Source organism: Schistocerca gregaria, chromosome 4 (assembly GCF_023897955.1).
Source record: "Schistocerca gregaria isolate iqSchGreg1 chromosome 4, iqSchGreg1.2, whole genome shotgun sequence".
In the NCBI taxonomy this organism is placed as follows: Eukaryota; Metazoa; Arthropoda; class Insecta; order Orthoptera; family Acrididae; genus Schistocerca; species Schistocerca gregaria.
In genome coordinates, this window is record NC_064923.1 from 46,043,084 (window position 1) to 46,061,688 (window position 18,605).

Genomic DNA, 18,605 nt, shown 5'->3' on the forward strand with positions numbered 1-18,605 from the left:
CTGTAACAATGCATTCGTAATTTCTGTTTAAAGATGTTCCCTAGGTTCTAGACTGGATATTTAACTTCAAACATTGTTTCATGTTAACAATTTCTTAAGTCTGACGAAGCACACTAGAAATGTGAAGCGAAAAGTTTTATGGCAAAGACAAAGTTAAAAAGCAGATTATCTTTCAATAAACGGTTTTACCCTTTATAGTACTCAAAGTTTAAACTTGAACGCAATTATCATGTGGTATACGTCGGTAAAGAATACTGGACCTTTTCCCAAGGTTAGCGTCTATGTTATTTTTCTCTGAGCCAGCCGGCGCACGTGGCTGCCTGCGGTGCGAGTCATTGTATGTCTCTTTGTTGGCTTGCGTCGTTATTGGGATTAGGAGACCTAACTTCTACAAATTCACCTTGACGAGAAGGCCCTGCCCTGTTTGAAGCTCGCCAGTTCTGGTGCATTTCAGGTCTGTCGTTACGATCATATCGTCTATCGTCATGTCGGTAATTTCTGTAATTAATTTCTTGTCGGTCAAGTGGTGGTGACTTTCTTTCTGAATTGTAACTGCGCCCTGGACCATTAAGTCTAAAGTTATTCTGTCTCCCCTGATAATATTTATTTTTGTTCCCATATTGTCTGTTTCTATGGTAGTCTCTGTGATAGTCATTACCGCGGAGAGGTGATCTTTCCCTGTAATTATTACTACTCTGCCAACGGTTGTTATACGGGTGGTGTCTGTTATGGTCACGATTTGAGTTGTGAGAATAGCCTTGTCGTGTCCAGTTATTATTTCTTTCATTGCGAAATTGCGACGGATGTGACCTGTAATTGTTGTGTTCCTGTTTCCGCTTTCCGCGATTGTCACTATCAATTTCCAATTCTTGTAAGAGTCCCTGAAAAGCCTCAATGTCGCCTTTGCAACGCCCTGCCAAAATAATAATTCTTAAATGTTCAGACAATTTCATTAAGCAAATGCGGATGAATTCTGAAGACATGTATGCGTTTGAAAGATATTGATTCTTATGCAACATGTCTTCAAAATATTTGGCAAGACTGGAAAATTCAGATTGTTCAAAGTGTTTTATCATGATGATGCTATGTTTTACTCGGTCTTGTGTAGCTTGAGACCAATATGCTGAGAGGAAGGCATGATAAAATTCTCCTTCACTATGGCAGTCGTGAATGAGCAATCGCATTCTTACAGCTGGTTCATTCTCTAAGTAGCCACACATAAATTCTAATCTGTGCTCTAATGACCAGTTGAGGGGAAACAATGAGAGAATTGATGAAGCCACGCTTGTAGATGAATGTCGTTCCCAGAATTCTTAAATGTTTTGAATTTACGTGTAGTAATGAACAGCTTATAGTCCAAATCATCATGTCGCCGAGTCGCATGTCGGTCATTGTTACGTCGTTTCGGCGGTTCCATCTCAAAATTCGGTGCACCTTGCCAATTTATTTCATAATTTCCGAAATTTTGTGGCTTTTCCATATTTCTAAGTTCCTCTTCCCGTATTGGAGCGCGAATATCCTCTGAAATATGTAATTTTTGTATTACTTGTGCCAACTGATCTTGTACTTCGGGGATTTCTCTTTGGTGTTGCGTATTAATTTGATTCTGATTTTGTTTGAACTTCCTAATTTGTTCGAACTCTTCTGTGTCATTAAAGACTACCGGTTTTGTGTCATTCAGATTATCATGTACCTTCGTAGATAAATTATTTAGCTGATCCGAAAGTTCAACTACTTTCTCTGATACTGAACTAATTTCCTCCATGTGTCTTTCTGAACCAATTTTCAGAGTATCTACAGTGTCCTTTAAGTTTTCTTGAGTTTTTGCAAGTTGCGTAACCGAATCGGTAGATGCAACTAAGTCAATTTTAGCTTGCAAGGTCTCATGATTTTCATGAACAATAGTTTGCAGTTCTTTTATGGCTGCTTTGTGATTCTGTAATGAATTTTCATGCCGCGAAAAAATAGGTTGGAAATGCTCACAAATTTGTGTTTTTAGGTCATTACAGACTTTTTGACATTTCGAATCTATTTTATGTAATTCAGTGGTTAAATCTTCACGTGTTTGTTCAGTCGTATGTTCCACTGAGTCTAACTTTTGAAGCTTTTGTTCCATTACGTCTAACTTTTGCTGTGTTTGTCTCTGATTTTGTTCCATTGTGTCTAACTTTTGAAGCTTTTGTTGTGTTTGTCCCTGATTTTGTCCATTGTGTCTAACTTTTGAAGATTTTGTTCCATTGTGTCTAACTTTTGAAGCTTTTGTCCCATTTGTTGCACTAATTGTAATAACAATGCATTGGTGTCTGAAGCATGTTCCTCAATGCTATTCGGCAATGCATTTGAACCGGCAATATTCGCAGTTTGAAAAACAGAAAATGTGTCTTGACTTATTTGAGGAAACAGTGAGGACGCAAAACCTGAATCTACAGTATTTGCAAGACTGTGCTCTGTCATTCCCGATTTCTGAGGCGAGCTGTTGCCAACCGATCTATCGATAATGCTTCCCTGTTCACTACCTGTTTCACTGTCTACACCATTATTTGATGCACGCTCCATTTCCCTATGCATAGTTACCAAATTACTACTTTGATTGTCTGTTAATTCATTACACAGTGAAGCTGGTGAGCTACACTCATCGTCACTATTATTTCTCAGTTTACTTTGGAGCCTAGTGTTACGTTTTTCGCACGCCGTTATTATCACAATATTTCACACGATAACACAGAAAACTACAATTTGAAGAGCAAAAATAAGAGAACACATTAACATAGCACTGAAAATAATATCTAGTTCATTGCAAGCGCAGCTGCGAAATACTCGTGCAAAACTACATGCGTGCCACAACTGTTTTACTCTACCACAATGAAAGACTGCAACTACAAACGACATTCTCTCTATGATTATGCACTAGCAATAAACAAAAGCTACACTAATTACACAAACTACAAGAAAAAAATGAGAAGATTCCAGTGAGGTATCCTGGCAGGGTCGCTATATGAAAACGTCCCCTTACAAAAATTATACATGACTGTGCTTAAACAGACACTTAATACTTTTTAGCGCAACGCAATATGACTTTCAGTAATCCCTACAAGAGAATGGCTCTGACTAAATTAACCTATATGTTTCACAAATCACTTACCTCACAAATATCTTCGTTATTCGAACTACTGCAATACAGCAATCACCACTACTGCCAGCTAAATAAAGATTCAAACTACTGAAGGTACTAACTACTGATAGGCATAGTTAACAAATGAAGGATTTTGTTACAGAACAAACAATGTTTTTACCTTAATAGTGTTCAAAAGTCATAATATATATAGCAGTTCATGACATCCAGTCTTACAAATTTCAAAACTCCGCCATTTCTCTCCCCACATACACCACTGCTGGCGGCTCACCTCCAACTGCGCAACGCTACGCGCTGTTCACATCCAGCTGCCGCTGCCCAACACTACAATGGCAGACAATAATGCAAACCAGCCACAGACTGCACACAGCACAGCCAGTGATTTTACTACAGAGTGCTACGTGGCGTTACCAATAAAAAAACCTAAACAGCCTACTTACAGTATCTACACACTGTAAAACTTTCAAACATGCAAAATGAGAACTCTATTTTTATAAAAATATTGTGCATTTCTTTCGGAGTGTCCCTTGTACTTGTTTTAAGTGTAGTTGCGTGGGTTGGCATAAAATGGTAACCTGCTCATTGATGTTAACGCTAATCAGGTATACATGTCCTGTAAAATGACTCGTTCCAAATCATTTCCGTAAAGGAATTGTTAACATTATGGAGCATGAAACTAGCTAACTAAGTTCGTGAATTAGAAGTTACCAAACGGCGTCAACCAGCCCCGGTGTGCGCTTGCCCGCAGACGGAGTACAAGGAGGGCCACGGCGGCAAGTGGGGGGTGGAGAACCTGCGCCTCTACCTGGAGGGCACCCGCGGCGCCGCCGTCACCCAGAAGCTCTTCGACGACATCTCGTGGCTGATCGTGCACTCGCTCAAGGCGGCAGTGCCCGTCATGGTCAACGACCGCCACTGCTTCGAGTGCTACGGCTACGACATTATCATTGACAAAAACCTCAAGCCGTGGCTCATAGAGGTGAACCGGCCATCCATCTTTGCCCTCGTCTTCTGATATAACCATTAAGGTTCTCTACTTATACCTGAAGCCTGTTCGTGCGATGCTATGTTCTTTGAATATGGTGAATATACAGAGCTCAGATCGCAAGATAGTACTGACTGAAGAAGTGATTTCAGCAAGTTGGAAGTCTTATACAAAGGGACTATATAAGGGAAATGAATTTGAGGACAGTGTTATAGAAATGGAAGAGGAGGTAGATGAGGATGAGATGGTAGATATGATTCTGCGAGCATTGCATGACAGATGGCTGAAAGATCAAAGCTGATACAAGGCTGATGGAGTAGACTACAGTCCCCCGGGTTAGTGTGGTACATGGAAAAGGTAGCCAAGGCAGAAATATTCCATCTGGTGTGCAAGACTTTTGAGTGAGGAAAAATTGACACACACGTCAAGGAGAAACATAATAATTACAAAGATAGTTGGTACTGAGACATGTGAGTGCTACTGAACCATCAGCTTAAGTAGTCATACTGGCAAAATACTGACACATATTATTTACATACTGATGGAAATATTGGGGGAAGCCAACCTTTGGAATGATCAGATTGGGATCGCGAGAAGTGTACAAACACACGGATCAGGTGACCCTACGACTTATCTTAAAATAAACCTCAATAACGTATGGTCATGACATTTTTATACTTACAGAGAAAAATTTCAGTGTTGTCTGGAAGACACTCTTTTCAGTTATGGACGTGGCATGAATAAAGTAGAGTGGAAGCTTGTCTACAACATGTAGGAAAGCTTTTCAGCAGTTCTTAAGTCAAAGGACAAGCAGTAGTTGAGAATATACTGAGACAAGATTGCTCGGTATCCCCCACGTCATCCAGTATGCGTATTAGGGAACTACTGAAGGAAACCGAGGAGAAATTGGAAAGGGCATCAAAGTTCAGGGAGAAGATATTAAATAACGAGGGATTGCTGATGACATTGTAATTCTGTCACATCTGCATCTATGCCTATTAACCACCATTCTCTTCTCACTTAAATGCTTGACATCGAACCACTATCAGCTTCTTTCTCTGCCATCCTACTCTCGAATAACACGTGGCAGAAATGAAACTTAAATCTTTCTGACCGAACTTCAATTCGTTAAGATGATTGTTTATCCATATGTACGTGGGAGTCAGCGAAATACACCCGGTCCATCACATGTTACACTTCCAGCTTTCAACGAACATCTCTGCAACACAAACGTTCTCACTGCTATGTAGAGGCTCCTATTCCCCCAGGACAAAGAATGTCTTATGAATGAATGGAGCATTCTGATTGGCTCTTAGTGAATTAACCTGCCAAATACTAAAACTGCCATAGTAGAAGCACTGTCCGCCTTTTTTCTGCACATGAGATGTTCAACAGCCAAAATCTATTTGGTACAGATCGCCATATTGCACTGACAACTAAACCCAGAAAAGTGGCCTACAGATTCTCAGATACGGAAAAACTCTTACTCAGTTACTCTGCTCTTCCACTGAAGACAGGACATTGAATATTAGAGAGTGAAACCGATCTTCTGACCAGCAATATATCACCATGTACCATGTCAATGTAGCAAACATACAGTTCGTATCCTGTGCCATACAACAGCGCCCCTTTTACATCATTGGTAAAGCTAGCCGCCACCAGAAACTCGTACATGTACCACAAAGACAGTCAGGATAAACACATGCACCGTAGGCATACTCCTCGCTGCACTAGATATTTCCTCCTAGGTCAGGCGGTCCTACACTCCAAATGCGTGACCGGAGCACCCTCAGCAGACCGAAGTCACTCTCTGAACTGTTCTACGAATTCGGGTTCGGCTGCCCTCTGCACAAAAGCATTACTGCTTTCGGCCCCAACCTGCTTGTTTCTTTGCTTTCCTACACACATCTCCAGACTCTGGGATTACAAGAACATATGTAATTTCGCATCGTTTGCCAGAATATCATACAATTTTCTCGATATCAAGCACTTATCAATATCGCTTGCATAGCAGTATCACTCATGCAACATAATTTTGAAGATGTAGACTGGAAATGATTTCTCTAGAGACCCAAAACTTAACGAGGTGGAGCGTGCTGTAAACCACTGAGTAACAAGAAACTTATCCAGTCTGCTGAGACCTTTACGTGAAAACTCGAAAACATTAGAGGAAACTGATATTTCCATTCACGAATACTACTGTCAGTGATGTAACAGATTCCAAATCATAGCTGTATTTTACAAAGTCAACTAAAGTGTTTCTGATGTATAGAGAACCAGCAAACGTCTCTTCTACCCGTCTTCCACCTGCTAGATGCACAAACCACAGTCGCCGTTCTCTCAACTAAATTAAGGTGTGAAATAAGCAACTACACATCCATATTGAATCTTTTTAAATTTCCACACGATTACGAAAGCTGTCCAACACATACTAAATATTAGTTCGATATTTCGCTGTCTAGAGGACAGGTCTCTCCATTCAGACAGCTCCTATCATTAGCCAGAAACGTGAATCATACCATCCACATGCCATCGGCGCTGTGTGTCACACACACACAGTCAGAAAATCATTCTAGGTAACTGGTCACATATATATTTAATCCCAGTACTTACAATTAAATATTACAATCATGGTCTCAGTTGAACGACATTCAACAGTGAGTGGACTATCGGAAATACACCCTGCTGACAGGTGGGGCTCTGGAAACTGAAATATCTGTACCATTTATATGACTTGACATACTTTTCCCTTTGCTATCACAGTATCCTACCGCAAATCCATACCCTCCTTACGACTGAACATAGACATTTAATTTGCAAAAATGGGAACGAAAACACATACTTTATAAGCCTGATGCTCAAGGCGAACTTATGACGCAACCCCTACTACTAAGTATAATACTTCGCCAATAACTTATTGCTGGCGATACGAAACAATACTGACCGAAAGTCAGTCTGGTTCTGCAGATGCACGCAAGTATTCATGTTAAAAGCTATACTGGCTTTATACAGCGAGGTATGGCATTACCTGTGAATGAATTGGGTTTCTCCAGCCAAACACTGCAACGCTGAATATAGACAGTGATCATAGGAGTGCATTTTATCAGACCAGCAATGCAATTACACATGCCCCACAATGCAACCTCGTGATAAAATCGCTGAATTTTGAAAGTGATTCAGCTAAGGAACGTGGTATGAAACTACTATTGGCAGATCTCTCATATAGCCCCTAGATATTTCTCCAGTATTTGTAATGCATTCTGTCTCGATACCATGTCGGAGGTTCCACGATATATCCACTGGATTATTTGTGATATTTGATTGAGAAGGCTCACAAGCAATAGATGGCATGGTGATTGAGGTCATACCAAATGTACACAGGCTTCTCAGGTCTCTAGTGTTTCGCTATCAGCTAGAAATGATGCCTATGATTAGGAATCAAGACTTTCCATTCAACCACATACATGTGTTGGATCCGATGGAGAACTCCTTCCGCGATTACAGCCAGTCTGCTAAAGTAAAATGGTTTTTAGGTAGTCCCTACACATTTTGCAACTGCTGCCATTTCTGATGTTTAGTGCATGAGATCATTCCAGTCTAAACTGGAACTGAGTGTAAGCCAGAAAGCCAACACTTTTTGCAACATGCATTGAAATAGAGTGACCTGAGTTGGTGTGACAGGACCGTGATTTGACCATTCAGTGGAAACGGGAAAAGTTGTCATAATTCTGCAAACAGCGTATGACATGTAAGGTCAGCGCTAAATGAAACCTCCCCGTGCAGCACTAGATAGTATAGAAGCCAGTATGGGAACTGGGAGAAGGACGAGGAATTTGCTACTGCATTGTGGTGCTTCCACAAACTAGATACAGATACTATAGTACAAAGCACATCCATGTCCCTCAGGGCTCATTCACGTCTATCAGTCCAACATGCTACCTTCTACAGCACTTTACAATATCCGAGAGGTCCACATGGCTCTTATTTTACATAGCCATGTGACATCGGTATAATATTGAGAACGTTTAGATGGTGAGTCGCCATGTATCCACCTCACAGAAATGCATCAGCCACACTAGATAGGTAAGCACGTGTTTACGGCTAGATGCAGCTCGCATGTCCCGTTAGGATCGCTGGGGGAAAGCAGTCGATGTTATTCTGGAACGGATTGCTATAGCGTGGCCAGTGACGCCACGATCCATAGGTAGAGGGGTATCGCGCCAGCAATGGTAGAAACGCATGCCTGGATTCGTCTCGCATATGGTACTGGCATGGGCGTGTCACCTGGCATGGGCGTGCCACGTGGCATGTGCACGTAGGACTTCTGTAGGAGACCAGTTTGCCGATACATTGTGGTTGACTATAGTACGAAACCGTTTTTATACGTGCAATTAGTGTTTGTATAGTGCATTATATCCAGCTGTTTAAGCGTTGTGAGCAAGTTGGCAGAGATTTATATATGCATTATTTTAGTGATTTACTAACTGTTTTCGTATCTATCACATTATTTTGTGAACAAGTCTGTTGGCAGTGAAATGCATGATTTCGACAGTTGACGACTAGCAAGCATGATTGCTGCCTTTTACATACACTATTTTGACGATTTACGAGTTGTTTGTGTCTCTGCACATCAGTGTACTGCATTATTTAGATGATTTACAAGTAGTTGGCAGGTCTGTAGACTATTTACTACGACCTCAAGCATACCAGGGCGAGTGTTTTGTATCGTTTAGTAAATAAAATAGGTGAAATCTGTCCCTAAATAAATTGTATGCATTATTCCGAGCGTTTATAACTAGTGAGCATGTGTGCACATCTTTGAACTTCATTATTTATGTGATTTACGAGAAGTTTCCAGTTTTGTATGCTGTTAAATGCATTATTTCGTCAGTTTACAATTAGCAAGCATGTTTACAGTTCATTATACATGCGTTAATTTGACACTTTACGAAATGTTTGCGTGTCTGTACATCAGTTTACTGCATTATTTCGCTGATTTACGAGTAGTTTGCAGATCTGTATGCTGTGAATTGCGACCCCCAAGCATATCAGTGTGGGTGTCTTGTATCAGTGTAATAAATAAACTATGTGATGTTGTGGTCTTCAGCCCAGAGACTGGTTTGATGCAGCTCTCCATGCTACTCTATCCTGTGCAAGCTTCTTCATCTCCCAGTACCTACTGCAACCCACATCCTTCTGAATCTGCTTAGTGTATTCATCTCTTGGTTTCCCTCTACGATTTTTGCCCTCCACACTGACCTCCAATGCTAAATTGGTGATCCCTTGATGCCTCAGAACATCTCCTACCAACAGATCCCTTCTTCTCGTCAAGTTCTGCCACAGAAACCTCCCCTATTCTATTCAACACCTCCTCCTTAGTAATGTGATCTACCCGCCTAATCTTCGGCACTCTTCTGTAGCACCACATTTCGAAAGCTTCTATTCTCTTCCTGTCCAAGCTATTTATCGTCCATGTTTCACTTCCATACATGGCTACACTCCATACAAACACTTTCAGAAACGACTTCCTGACACTTAAATCTATACTCGATGTTAACAAATTTCTCTTCTTCAGAAACGCTTTCCTTGCCATTGCCAGTCTACATTTTATATCATCTCTACTTCGACCATCATCAGTTATTTTGCTCCCCAAATAGCAAAACTCGTTTACTACTTTAAGTGTCTGATTTCCTAATGTAATTCCCTTAGCATCACCCGACTTAATTCGACTACATTCCATTATCCTCGTTTTGGTTTTGTTGATGTTCATGTTATATCCTCCTTTCAAGACACTGTCCATTCCATTCAACTGCTCTTCCAAGTCCTTTGCTGTCTCTGACAGAATTACAATGTCATCGGCGAACCTCAAAGTTTTTATTTCTTCTCCATAGATTTTAATACCTACTCCCAATTTTTCTTTTGTTTCCTTTACCGCTTGCTCAATATACAGATTGAATAACATCGGGGAGAGGCTACAACCCTGTCTCACTCCCTTCCCAACCACTGCTTCCCTTTCATGTTCCTCGACTCTTATAACTGCCATCTGGTTTCTGTATAAATTATAAATAGCCTTTCGCTCCCTGTATCTTACCCCTGCCACCTTCAGAATTTGAAAGAGAGTTTTCCAGTCAACATTGTCAAAAGCTTTCTTTAAGTCTACAAATGCTAGGAACGTAGGTTTGCCTTTCCTTAATCTTTCCTCTAAGATAAGTCGTAAGGTCAGTATTGCCTCACGTGTTCCAGTATTTCTACGGAATCCAAACTGATCTTCCCCGAGGTCGGCAGCTACTAGTTTTTCCATTCGTCTGTAAAGAATTCGTGTTAGTGTTTTGCAGCTGTGACTTATTAAACTTATAGTTCGGTAATTTTCACATCTGTCGACACCTGCTCTCTTTGGGATTGGAATTATTATATTGTTCTTGAAGTCTGAGGGTATTACGCCTGTCTCATACATCTTGCTCACCAGATGGTAGAGTTTTGTCAGGACTGGCTCTCCCAAATATCCGGCCCTAAAAAAATTATTCCAAAATAAATAAAGTACACTCCTCCGTCTCTCCAGCAGTCCAGCACTGGCTCAGTCATTTTCACTCCATTTTCCCCCCAGACCGCCATAGCACGAAAGCACACTCTGGTGACAGTATTGTGTACTAGGTCAGTCGGACTCACGATGGACTCACTGAATGGAGCTACTGCCTAAAATTGTTTAATTAGAGACTGAAAATAAAGTCTTATGTCCAACCTATCATCCAGCCTAGCACAGGCTGAGTCTTTTTCCCACCATTTTCTCCCCAGGACCACTATCTAGGATTACGTCATGGAAGGGACAACAGCACCTTCTGTTGGCAGTACTGTGTACTAGGCCAGTGGGACTCTGGACCTCATGGTGGACACACTGGATGGAGCTACTGTCTTAAATTGTTTAAATAAAGCCAGAAAGTAAAGACATATGTCCAACCTATCCACCAGCTCAGCACAGGCTGAGTCCTATTCCTGCCATTCCCCCCCCCCCCCCCCCCCCCCTGGACCGGCATCATGATTCACGTCACAGTAGGACCGATGGTGCCCTCTGATGGCACTACTGTGTACTACGTCAGTTGGACTACGGACCTCATGGTGAACACACTGGATGGAGGTACTGCCTCTAATTGCTTAAGTAAAGACTGCCTGCAAATTAAAGTCTTACAGCCATCCTATCCAACACAATCTGAGTCTTTTTCCCGCCAATTCCTAGCAAAAGGAGGCGGTTGGATACTTAGCTTAGTGGAGACAGCCCAAGTGCCCTTTTGTCCCGCCATTTTCTTAGGCTAGTGGAGGTAGCTGCGGTGTGTTTGCTTGTCTTCCTGGAATTTGAACTACCCGCCATTTTCTGTGGGGGTCGGAGAGGGTTAGAGGGGTAGTGGTTAGTGGAGGTAGTGCAATTGATCTATTTTCTCTCCAAAATTTGAACTTCCCACTATGACGTTATTGCAACGTTGCCACATCTATTGTCGCCCTCTAGGATCTGCGATCTTGAATAATTTTGGCAACATAGGGGAGTGGGGTGGTATGAAGTTTGTTTTACTACTAATGTAGGCAGTCTCTCTGAGGGGATTTGCTGCATCTTTAAACAGATCCACCATCAAAACGCAGTCTTTAGTTCGCCATCGCCACAGCTTTTCTGTTGGATGGTGTCTGTTCGAATCATTCGTAACTGCCATCCCTAGGTAGAATTGAGGCTGTTTTATAGGAAGGGGTCAAGCGAATTTTTACCTATTTTTAAATAGATATATTTTGCGTTGATTTTTGTTGAGTTTTGATGTTACGGCATTCAAGCTCCCTACAACGACCTTTAGGTCAATTATCACTGTATGCTTCAGGGAGCTCGCTATTTGCTCAGCGTTACTTGTTTTTGAGAGATCATGCGTGTTATTGCAGCCATATGCACTTCTAGCTGGCTCCTGAACCAACTGCTCAACACAATTTTCGAAGGATACATTTAGTGCTATTTCGGATGCAATTTAACGCTTACCACCGATTTTAAACATGTATTTTCGCCAATAAGGGGAGGTCTGATTGAAGTCACAACCAAATATATTTGTATAATAACCTTTTCGAAATGAGACGAACAAATTCCTTGATCCTTTCAGCAAATGTATTGTGTGAATAGAGGCTCAGTAAAAGGAACCAGTTATTAATTTATTACCGTTGTTAAGTGTAACCTCTTCTCATACTAGCTGACAGCAATTATCCACTTCAACGTCGCTACAAGATAAAGTACTTCTAACAGCAACAAACGCGTGTCCACCAACTGAATGCAATCTATCATTTCTGAACACCGTTAGGTCTTTAGTATAAGGCACTTCTGAACTTATTCCGGCTCCGGCCAGATTTCAGTATCTATAACGATCTGACCTTCGGAGCTTTCTATTAGCGTTTGGAATTCTGTTTCTTTCAACACAGACACGAAAATTTACAGCTACAATACCAGTGATTCCTGGAGATATCCTCGTCCTGTGTCTGACATGCACCCTTTAAGACCGAAGATCTGTTTCTACTTTTCCTAGAAACTCTAACCAAAAAAACCGCCCAGTCCATTCCACTCAGCCCCCGCTACCAGTATCCCAACCACTGCTTCCTTCATGTAATGGACCACTGAACTTCTCAGTGGATCCCGAAACTTCGCCATCTTAACATCTTATAACGCAAGCGTAAGAACCTGCACCCTGCATGATTGCAGAACCTTCTAAGACTCTGGTTAGACCATCTCTCTGCCAAAATGTCCATAGTCGGTCGTCTCTCTTCATCTTGCAAGCCTGGCCTCTTTACACTTCGTATATCCATTGGAAACCAAAAAGATTTTTTCCTGTTCCAAAGCGACGCACGTCGTTACTATCTACAGGTGCAACTACCTGCAGTTGTCTACACGCTTCTCTTTAAGGCAACCGAAAGGATACGTTTCACGCCCGCGCTGACTCCATCCAGTACATACACTAATTGCACAATGGATTTCTTCCCCTCATCGGCAGCCATACCCCTAATAGCTTCAGGCACGCAGACGTCAAATGACTTGAGACATCAGTTAAACGTAATAGATAATGTCTTGAAAAGAGGGTTTAAAATTACATAAACTAAAGTTAAACAAGGGTAATGACATAAACGGAAGTCAAACAAGGGTAATAGATTGTAGTCGAATTAAATCAGGAAATGCTGAAAGAATTACATTAGGAATTGAGATAGTAACATTGTTCGTCTAGTTTTGCTATTTCGGGATGAAAATGAATGTGGATGATTCATTCACGAGAAAGAGATTCACAAATTTAGCAAATCAATAACACGTTGGTCATTAGCAAGCAGTTATTCGGCTTGGTATTGGTTGATAGAGTTGTTGGATGTCCTCCTGAGAGATATCGTGCCAAATTCTGTCCTATTGACGCTTTAGATCGTCGAAATCCCGGTGTCGTAGAAGGGCACTGTTCACTAGTCTGGGAATTTTTACATTTTCCCGTACCTTCTGAATCTGCTTAGTGTATTCATCTCTTGGTCTCCCTCTATGATTTTTACTCTTCACGCTGCCCTCCAATACTAAATTGGTGATCCCTTGATGCCTCAGAATATGCCCTAGCAATCGATCCCTTCTTCTAGTCAAGGTGTGCCATAAATATCCCTTCTTCCTAATTCTATTCAATACCTCATCATTAGTTATGTAATCCACCCATATAATCTTCAGTATTCTTCTGTAGCACCACATTTCTAAGCCTCCTATTCTCTTCTTGTCCAAATTATTCACATTTCACTTCCATGCATGGCTACAAAAAAAAAAAATGGTTCAAATGGCTCTGACCACTATGGGACTCAACACCTGAGGTCATCAGTCCCCTAGAACTTAGAACTATGTAAACCTAATTAACCCTAGGACATCACACACATCCATGCCCGAGGCAGGATTCGAATCGGCGACAGTAGCGATACCGCGGTTCCAGATTGAAGCGCCTAGAACCGCTCGGCCACACTGGCCGGCTACATGGCTACACTCCATACAAATATGTTCAGAAACGACTTCCTGACACTTAAATGTATACTCGATGTTAACAAATTTCTCTTCTTCAGGAACGCTTTCCTTGTCTTTGCCGGTTTACATTTTATATCCTTCGACTATCATCAGTTATTTTGCTCCCCAAATAGCAAAACTCATATACTACTTTAAGTATCTCATTTCATAAGCTAATACTCTCAGCATAACCCGATTTAATTTACCTAGATTCCATTATCTTCGTTTGGCTTTTGTTGATGTTCATCTTGTATCCTCCTATCAAAATACTGTCCATTCCGTTAAGCTGGTCTTGCAGGTCCTTTGCTGTCTCTGACACAGCTATAATGTCATCGGCGAATCTCAAAGTTTTTATTTCTTCTCCATGGATTTTAATTACTACTCCGAATTTACATTTCCTTTACCGCTTGCTCAACATAAAGCCTGAATAACATCGTGGATAGACTACAACCACATCTCACTCCCTTCCCAACCACTGCTTCCCTTTCATGCCCCTCGACTCTTATAACTGCCATCTGGTTTCTGTACAAACTGTAAATTCGACCCCTACCACCTTCAGAATTTGAAAAAGTGTATTCCAGTAAACATTGTCAAAAGCTTTCTGTAAGTCTGCAAATGCTAGAAACGTAGGTTTGCTAGGTTTGCTTTTCCTTAATCTATAGTCTAAGATAAGTTGTAGGCTCAGTATTGCCTCACGTGTTCCAACATTTCTACGGAATCCAAACTGATCTTCCCCAAGGTCAGTTTCTACCAGTTTTTCTATTCGTCTGTAAAGAAATCGTGTTAGTATTTTGCAGCCGTGACTTATTAAACTGAGAGTTCTATAATTTTCACATCTGTCACCACCTGCTTTCTTTGGGATCGAAATTATTATTTTTTTTTTTTGAAGTCTGAGGGTATTTGGCCTGTGTCATACAACTTGCTCACCAGATGGTAGAGTTTTATCAGGGCTGGTTCTCCCAAGGCTATCAGTAGTCCTAATAGAATGTTGTATACTCCTGGGGCCTTATTTCGGTTTAGGTCTTTCAGTCCCCTGTCAAACTTTTCACACAGTATCATACCTCCCATTTGATCTTCATCTATATCCTATTCCATTTCCATAATACTGTCCTCAAGTAAACCACCCTTGTACAGACCCTCTATATACTCCTTTCACCTTTCAGCTTTCTCTTCTTTGCTTAAAACTGGGTCTGAGCTTTTGATATTCATACAAGTAATTCTCTTTTCTCGAAAAGTCTTTTTAATTTTCCTGTAGGCAGTATCTATCTTACAATTAGTGAGATGTGCCTCTACATCCTTACAATTGTCCTCTAGCCATCCCTGCTTAGCCATTTTGCACTTCCTGTCGATCTCATTTTTGAGACGTTTGTATTCCTTTTTGCCTGCTTCATTTACTGCAGTTTTATATTTTCTCCGTTCACCAATAATATCAATATATCTGCTGTTACCCAAGGATTTCTACTATCCCTCGTCATTTTACCTACCTGATCCTCTGATGCCTTCACAATTTCATCCCTCAATGCTACCCATTCTTCTTCTACTTTATTTCTTTCCCCCATTCCTGTCAGTCGTTCCCTAATGCTCTCCCTGAAACTCTCTACAGCCTCTGGTTCTGTCAGATAATCCAGATCCCATCTCCTTAAATTCCCACCTTCTTGCTGTTTCTTCAGTTTTGATCTACAGTTCATAGCCAATAGATTGTGGTCAGAGTCCACATCTGAGCCTGGAAATGTCTTGCAATTTCTAATTCTTTGTCTTACCATTATACAATCTAGCTGAAACGTTTGAGTATATCCAGGCTTCTTCCATATATGCAACCTTATTTTATGATCCTTGAACCAAGTGTTAGCTATGATTAAGTTATGCTCTGTGCAAAATTCTACCAGGTGGTTTCCTCTTTCATTTCTTACCCCCATTCCATAAACACCTACTGCGTTTCCTTCTCTTCCTTTTCCCACTCTCTAATTCCAGTCACCCATGACTATTAAATTATCGTCTCCCTTCACTATCTGAAAAATTTCTTTTATCTCATTATACATTTCTTCAATTTCTTCGTCATCTGCTGAGCTAGTTGGCATATAAACTGGTACTACTGTGGTAGGCGTGCTCTTTGTGTCTGTCTTGGCCACAATAAGGCGTTCACTATGCTGTTTGTAGTAGCTTATCCGCACTCCTATTTTTTTATTCACTATTATACCTGCTCCTGCATTACACCTATTTGATTTTGTATTTTTAACCCTGTATTAACCTGACCTAAAGTCTTGATCGTCCTGTCACCGATCTTCACTAATTCCCTTTATATATAACTTTAATCTATCCACTTCCCTTTTTAAATTTTCTAACATACGTGCCCGATTAAGGGATCTGACATTCTACTCTCCAATCCGTAGAACGCTAGTTTTCTTTCTCCTGTTAACGATGTTCTCCTGAGTAGACCCGATCCGAATGGGGGACTATTTTACCTCTGGAATATTTTACCCTTCGACATTATTTTGCTAAAATGTAGGTCCAGGATGGCATGCCATGAAGGCCAACAAAACGGGGCTTAGAATATCGTTGACATCTCTCCTATTACTCCAACTAGCTTCTTCGAGCCTAGCTACACGTCCTCTCTCAAATGCTGACATCTGCGTGTATCGTTCACAAGCCTGTCTGTGAAGCATAGTTGCTGTCCAACTTAGTACATGGAATGATATATTCAAAGACCTTACGCGCTGGTATCGACATGTCCCCTGTTTGCTATCCTTGCCAGCTACCTAGTGAATAGCAATGCTTCGCCATACATTCATCGGCCGCCAAAGTTAACAGTTTTGCATTTTTTGTCGATGTCTGTATGAATATCAATTTGTGACCAATTTGCATAACTTTCGTTGTGCACCAGTTTTTTCTTTCTTTTTTGTCTAAGAAAGTGTGTTGTGCACATGAGAAATTTGTGAAACTCCAATACAAAATAAAATGTTAGGATATCTTTCTGAAGGTAATTTCTTAGTTTGTAGCATGATAGTGGAGTGAAATAAGGAGGATAAACTGTTCAGATGAGAAGGACATATAAGATTTTGAAATCCAGTATTACAGAAGAACTCTGAAGACTCAACGGATAGGTCGGATAACTGTTGAAAAGGCACCCAGTCGACTAGGAGAGTAAAGTAATTTAGGGCACAACTGACAAAGAGAACGAGTCGTTTGACCGGATACGTCATGAGGTATAAGGAAATCGTTAATTTGGTACTGAAGAAAACTGTGGAGGGAAGAGGGAGGCTAGCACTCGACTGTTGTTAGCAGATTCCAATCGCTGTAATTTCTGGTAAGTATGTAGAGTTGAATAGGCTTGCACAGAATGGAGTATCGTGGAAAGCTGCATCTAACCAGTCTTACGACTGAAGACAACAACAACAGCTTGATGATGCAGCAAGTGTCACGCCGTGCAGTCTTCCTTGCCTTACACATACAGCAGTCGTAAGTTTGTTGTGTTTTTTCTGTTACAGATTAACGCTTCGCCTTCTATGACATCAACAACTATTAAAGACCGCATCCTTAAAACGAAGTTGATAGACAACATTTTGAACGTCGTTCTGCCTCCTGACGGCTTCCCGAGGTAAGTACTTGATTCCAACAGTCAAAAATAATTAACTGCGTGTTTTACTTTCGGACAGTTGACTAACACTATTGTACTCTCTGAGACTGCAGATGTGTGTGCAAGTTGCGTTTGTGTGTGTGTGTGTGTGTGTGTGTGTGTGTGTGTGTGTGCGTGCGCGTGCGCGTGTGTGTGTATGCGCGTCCACTGTTGACAAAGGCCTTAATGGCCGAAAGCTTTAATTGTGTGAATCGTTTTATTGTGCCTATCGCGACTCAGCATCTCCGGTATATGGTAACAACTTTCCTTCGCATGGTATTGTTACATTCCATCCTGGATTTTCCATTGTTTGACTGTTGTACTCTTTTGCGACTGATTTCCGCGAGTTACGAGCCAGTACAGACAAATTCGGAAAACGGAGGAACGTATAGCCGACCCATTCGTTTTCGGAATTATACCTTACAGCGTTAACCATGTATTCTGCGTAGATCTTCTCGCTAAATCGCCAGAGTTTGCAGCATCTCTTTTGCTTCCTACTTCTCCTGTCATCCTGAAACCCGACGACGTTTTTTTACGATTTGGTAAATCATTGCAACAATGCACTTATGATAATTTTCTGCCTATTTGTTCCACTGCCTCAGTACTTTAACTCTCCTTGTCACATTACAGTGTCCAACTATTACCACAAAAAAGTCTTCTTTCCACAAAATACCACTCCTTTCAACCGTAATAATCTTTCATGCTCATCGTGGCACTTGAATCTCCTCTGTTCAACTGATAATTCCACATGTCACAGTCCATTCGTTCCGACGAAGAAAAACAGTTTCCCCGCAGAATACAGCTTACCTCTCCACTATTGAACTGAGATGTTACTTGTATCCATATT

The 18,605-nt window shown here is 41.1% G+C and overlaps 1 protein-coding gene across 1 annotated transcript in view; it reads left to right on the forward strand.

Moving 5' to 3' along the window:
* The window catches only part of LOC126266790 (polyglutamylase complex subunit TTLL1-like), a 96,547-nt gene that overhangs the window by 63,101 nt on the left and 14,841 nt on the right, over positions 1-18,605 (forward strand). Inside the window, exons 6-7 of the mRNA XM_049971333.1 lie at positions 3,882-4,112; positions 17,631-17,740. Coding sequence (XP_049827290.1) covers positions 3,882-4,112; positions 17,631-17,740 — 341 coding nt within the window. The remainder of the gene's footprint in view (positions 1-3,881; positions 4,113-17,630; positions 17,741-18,605) is intronic.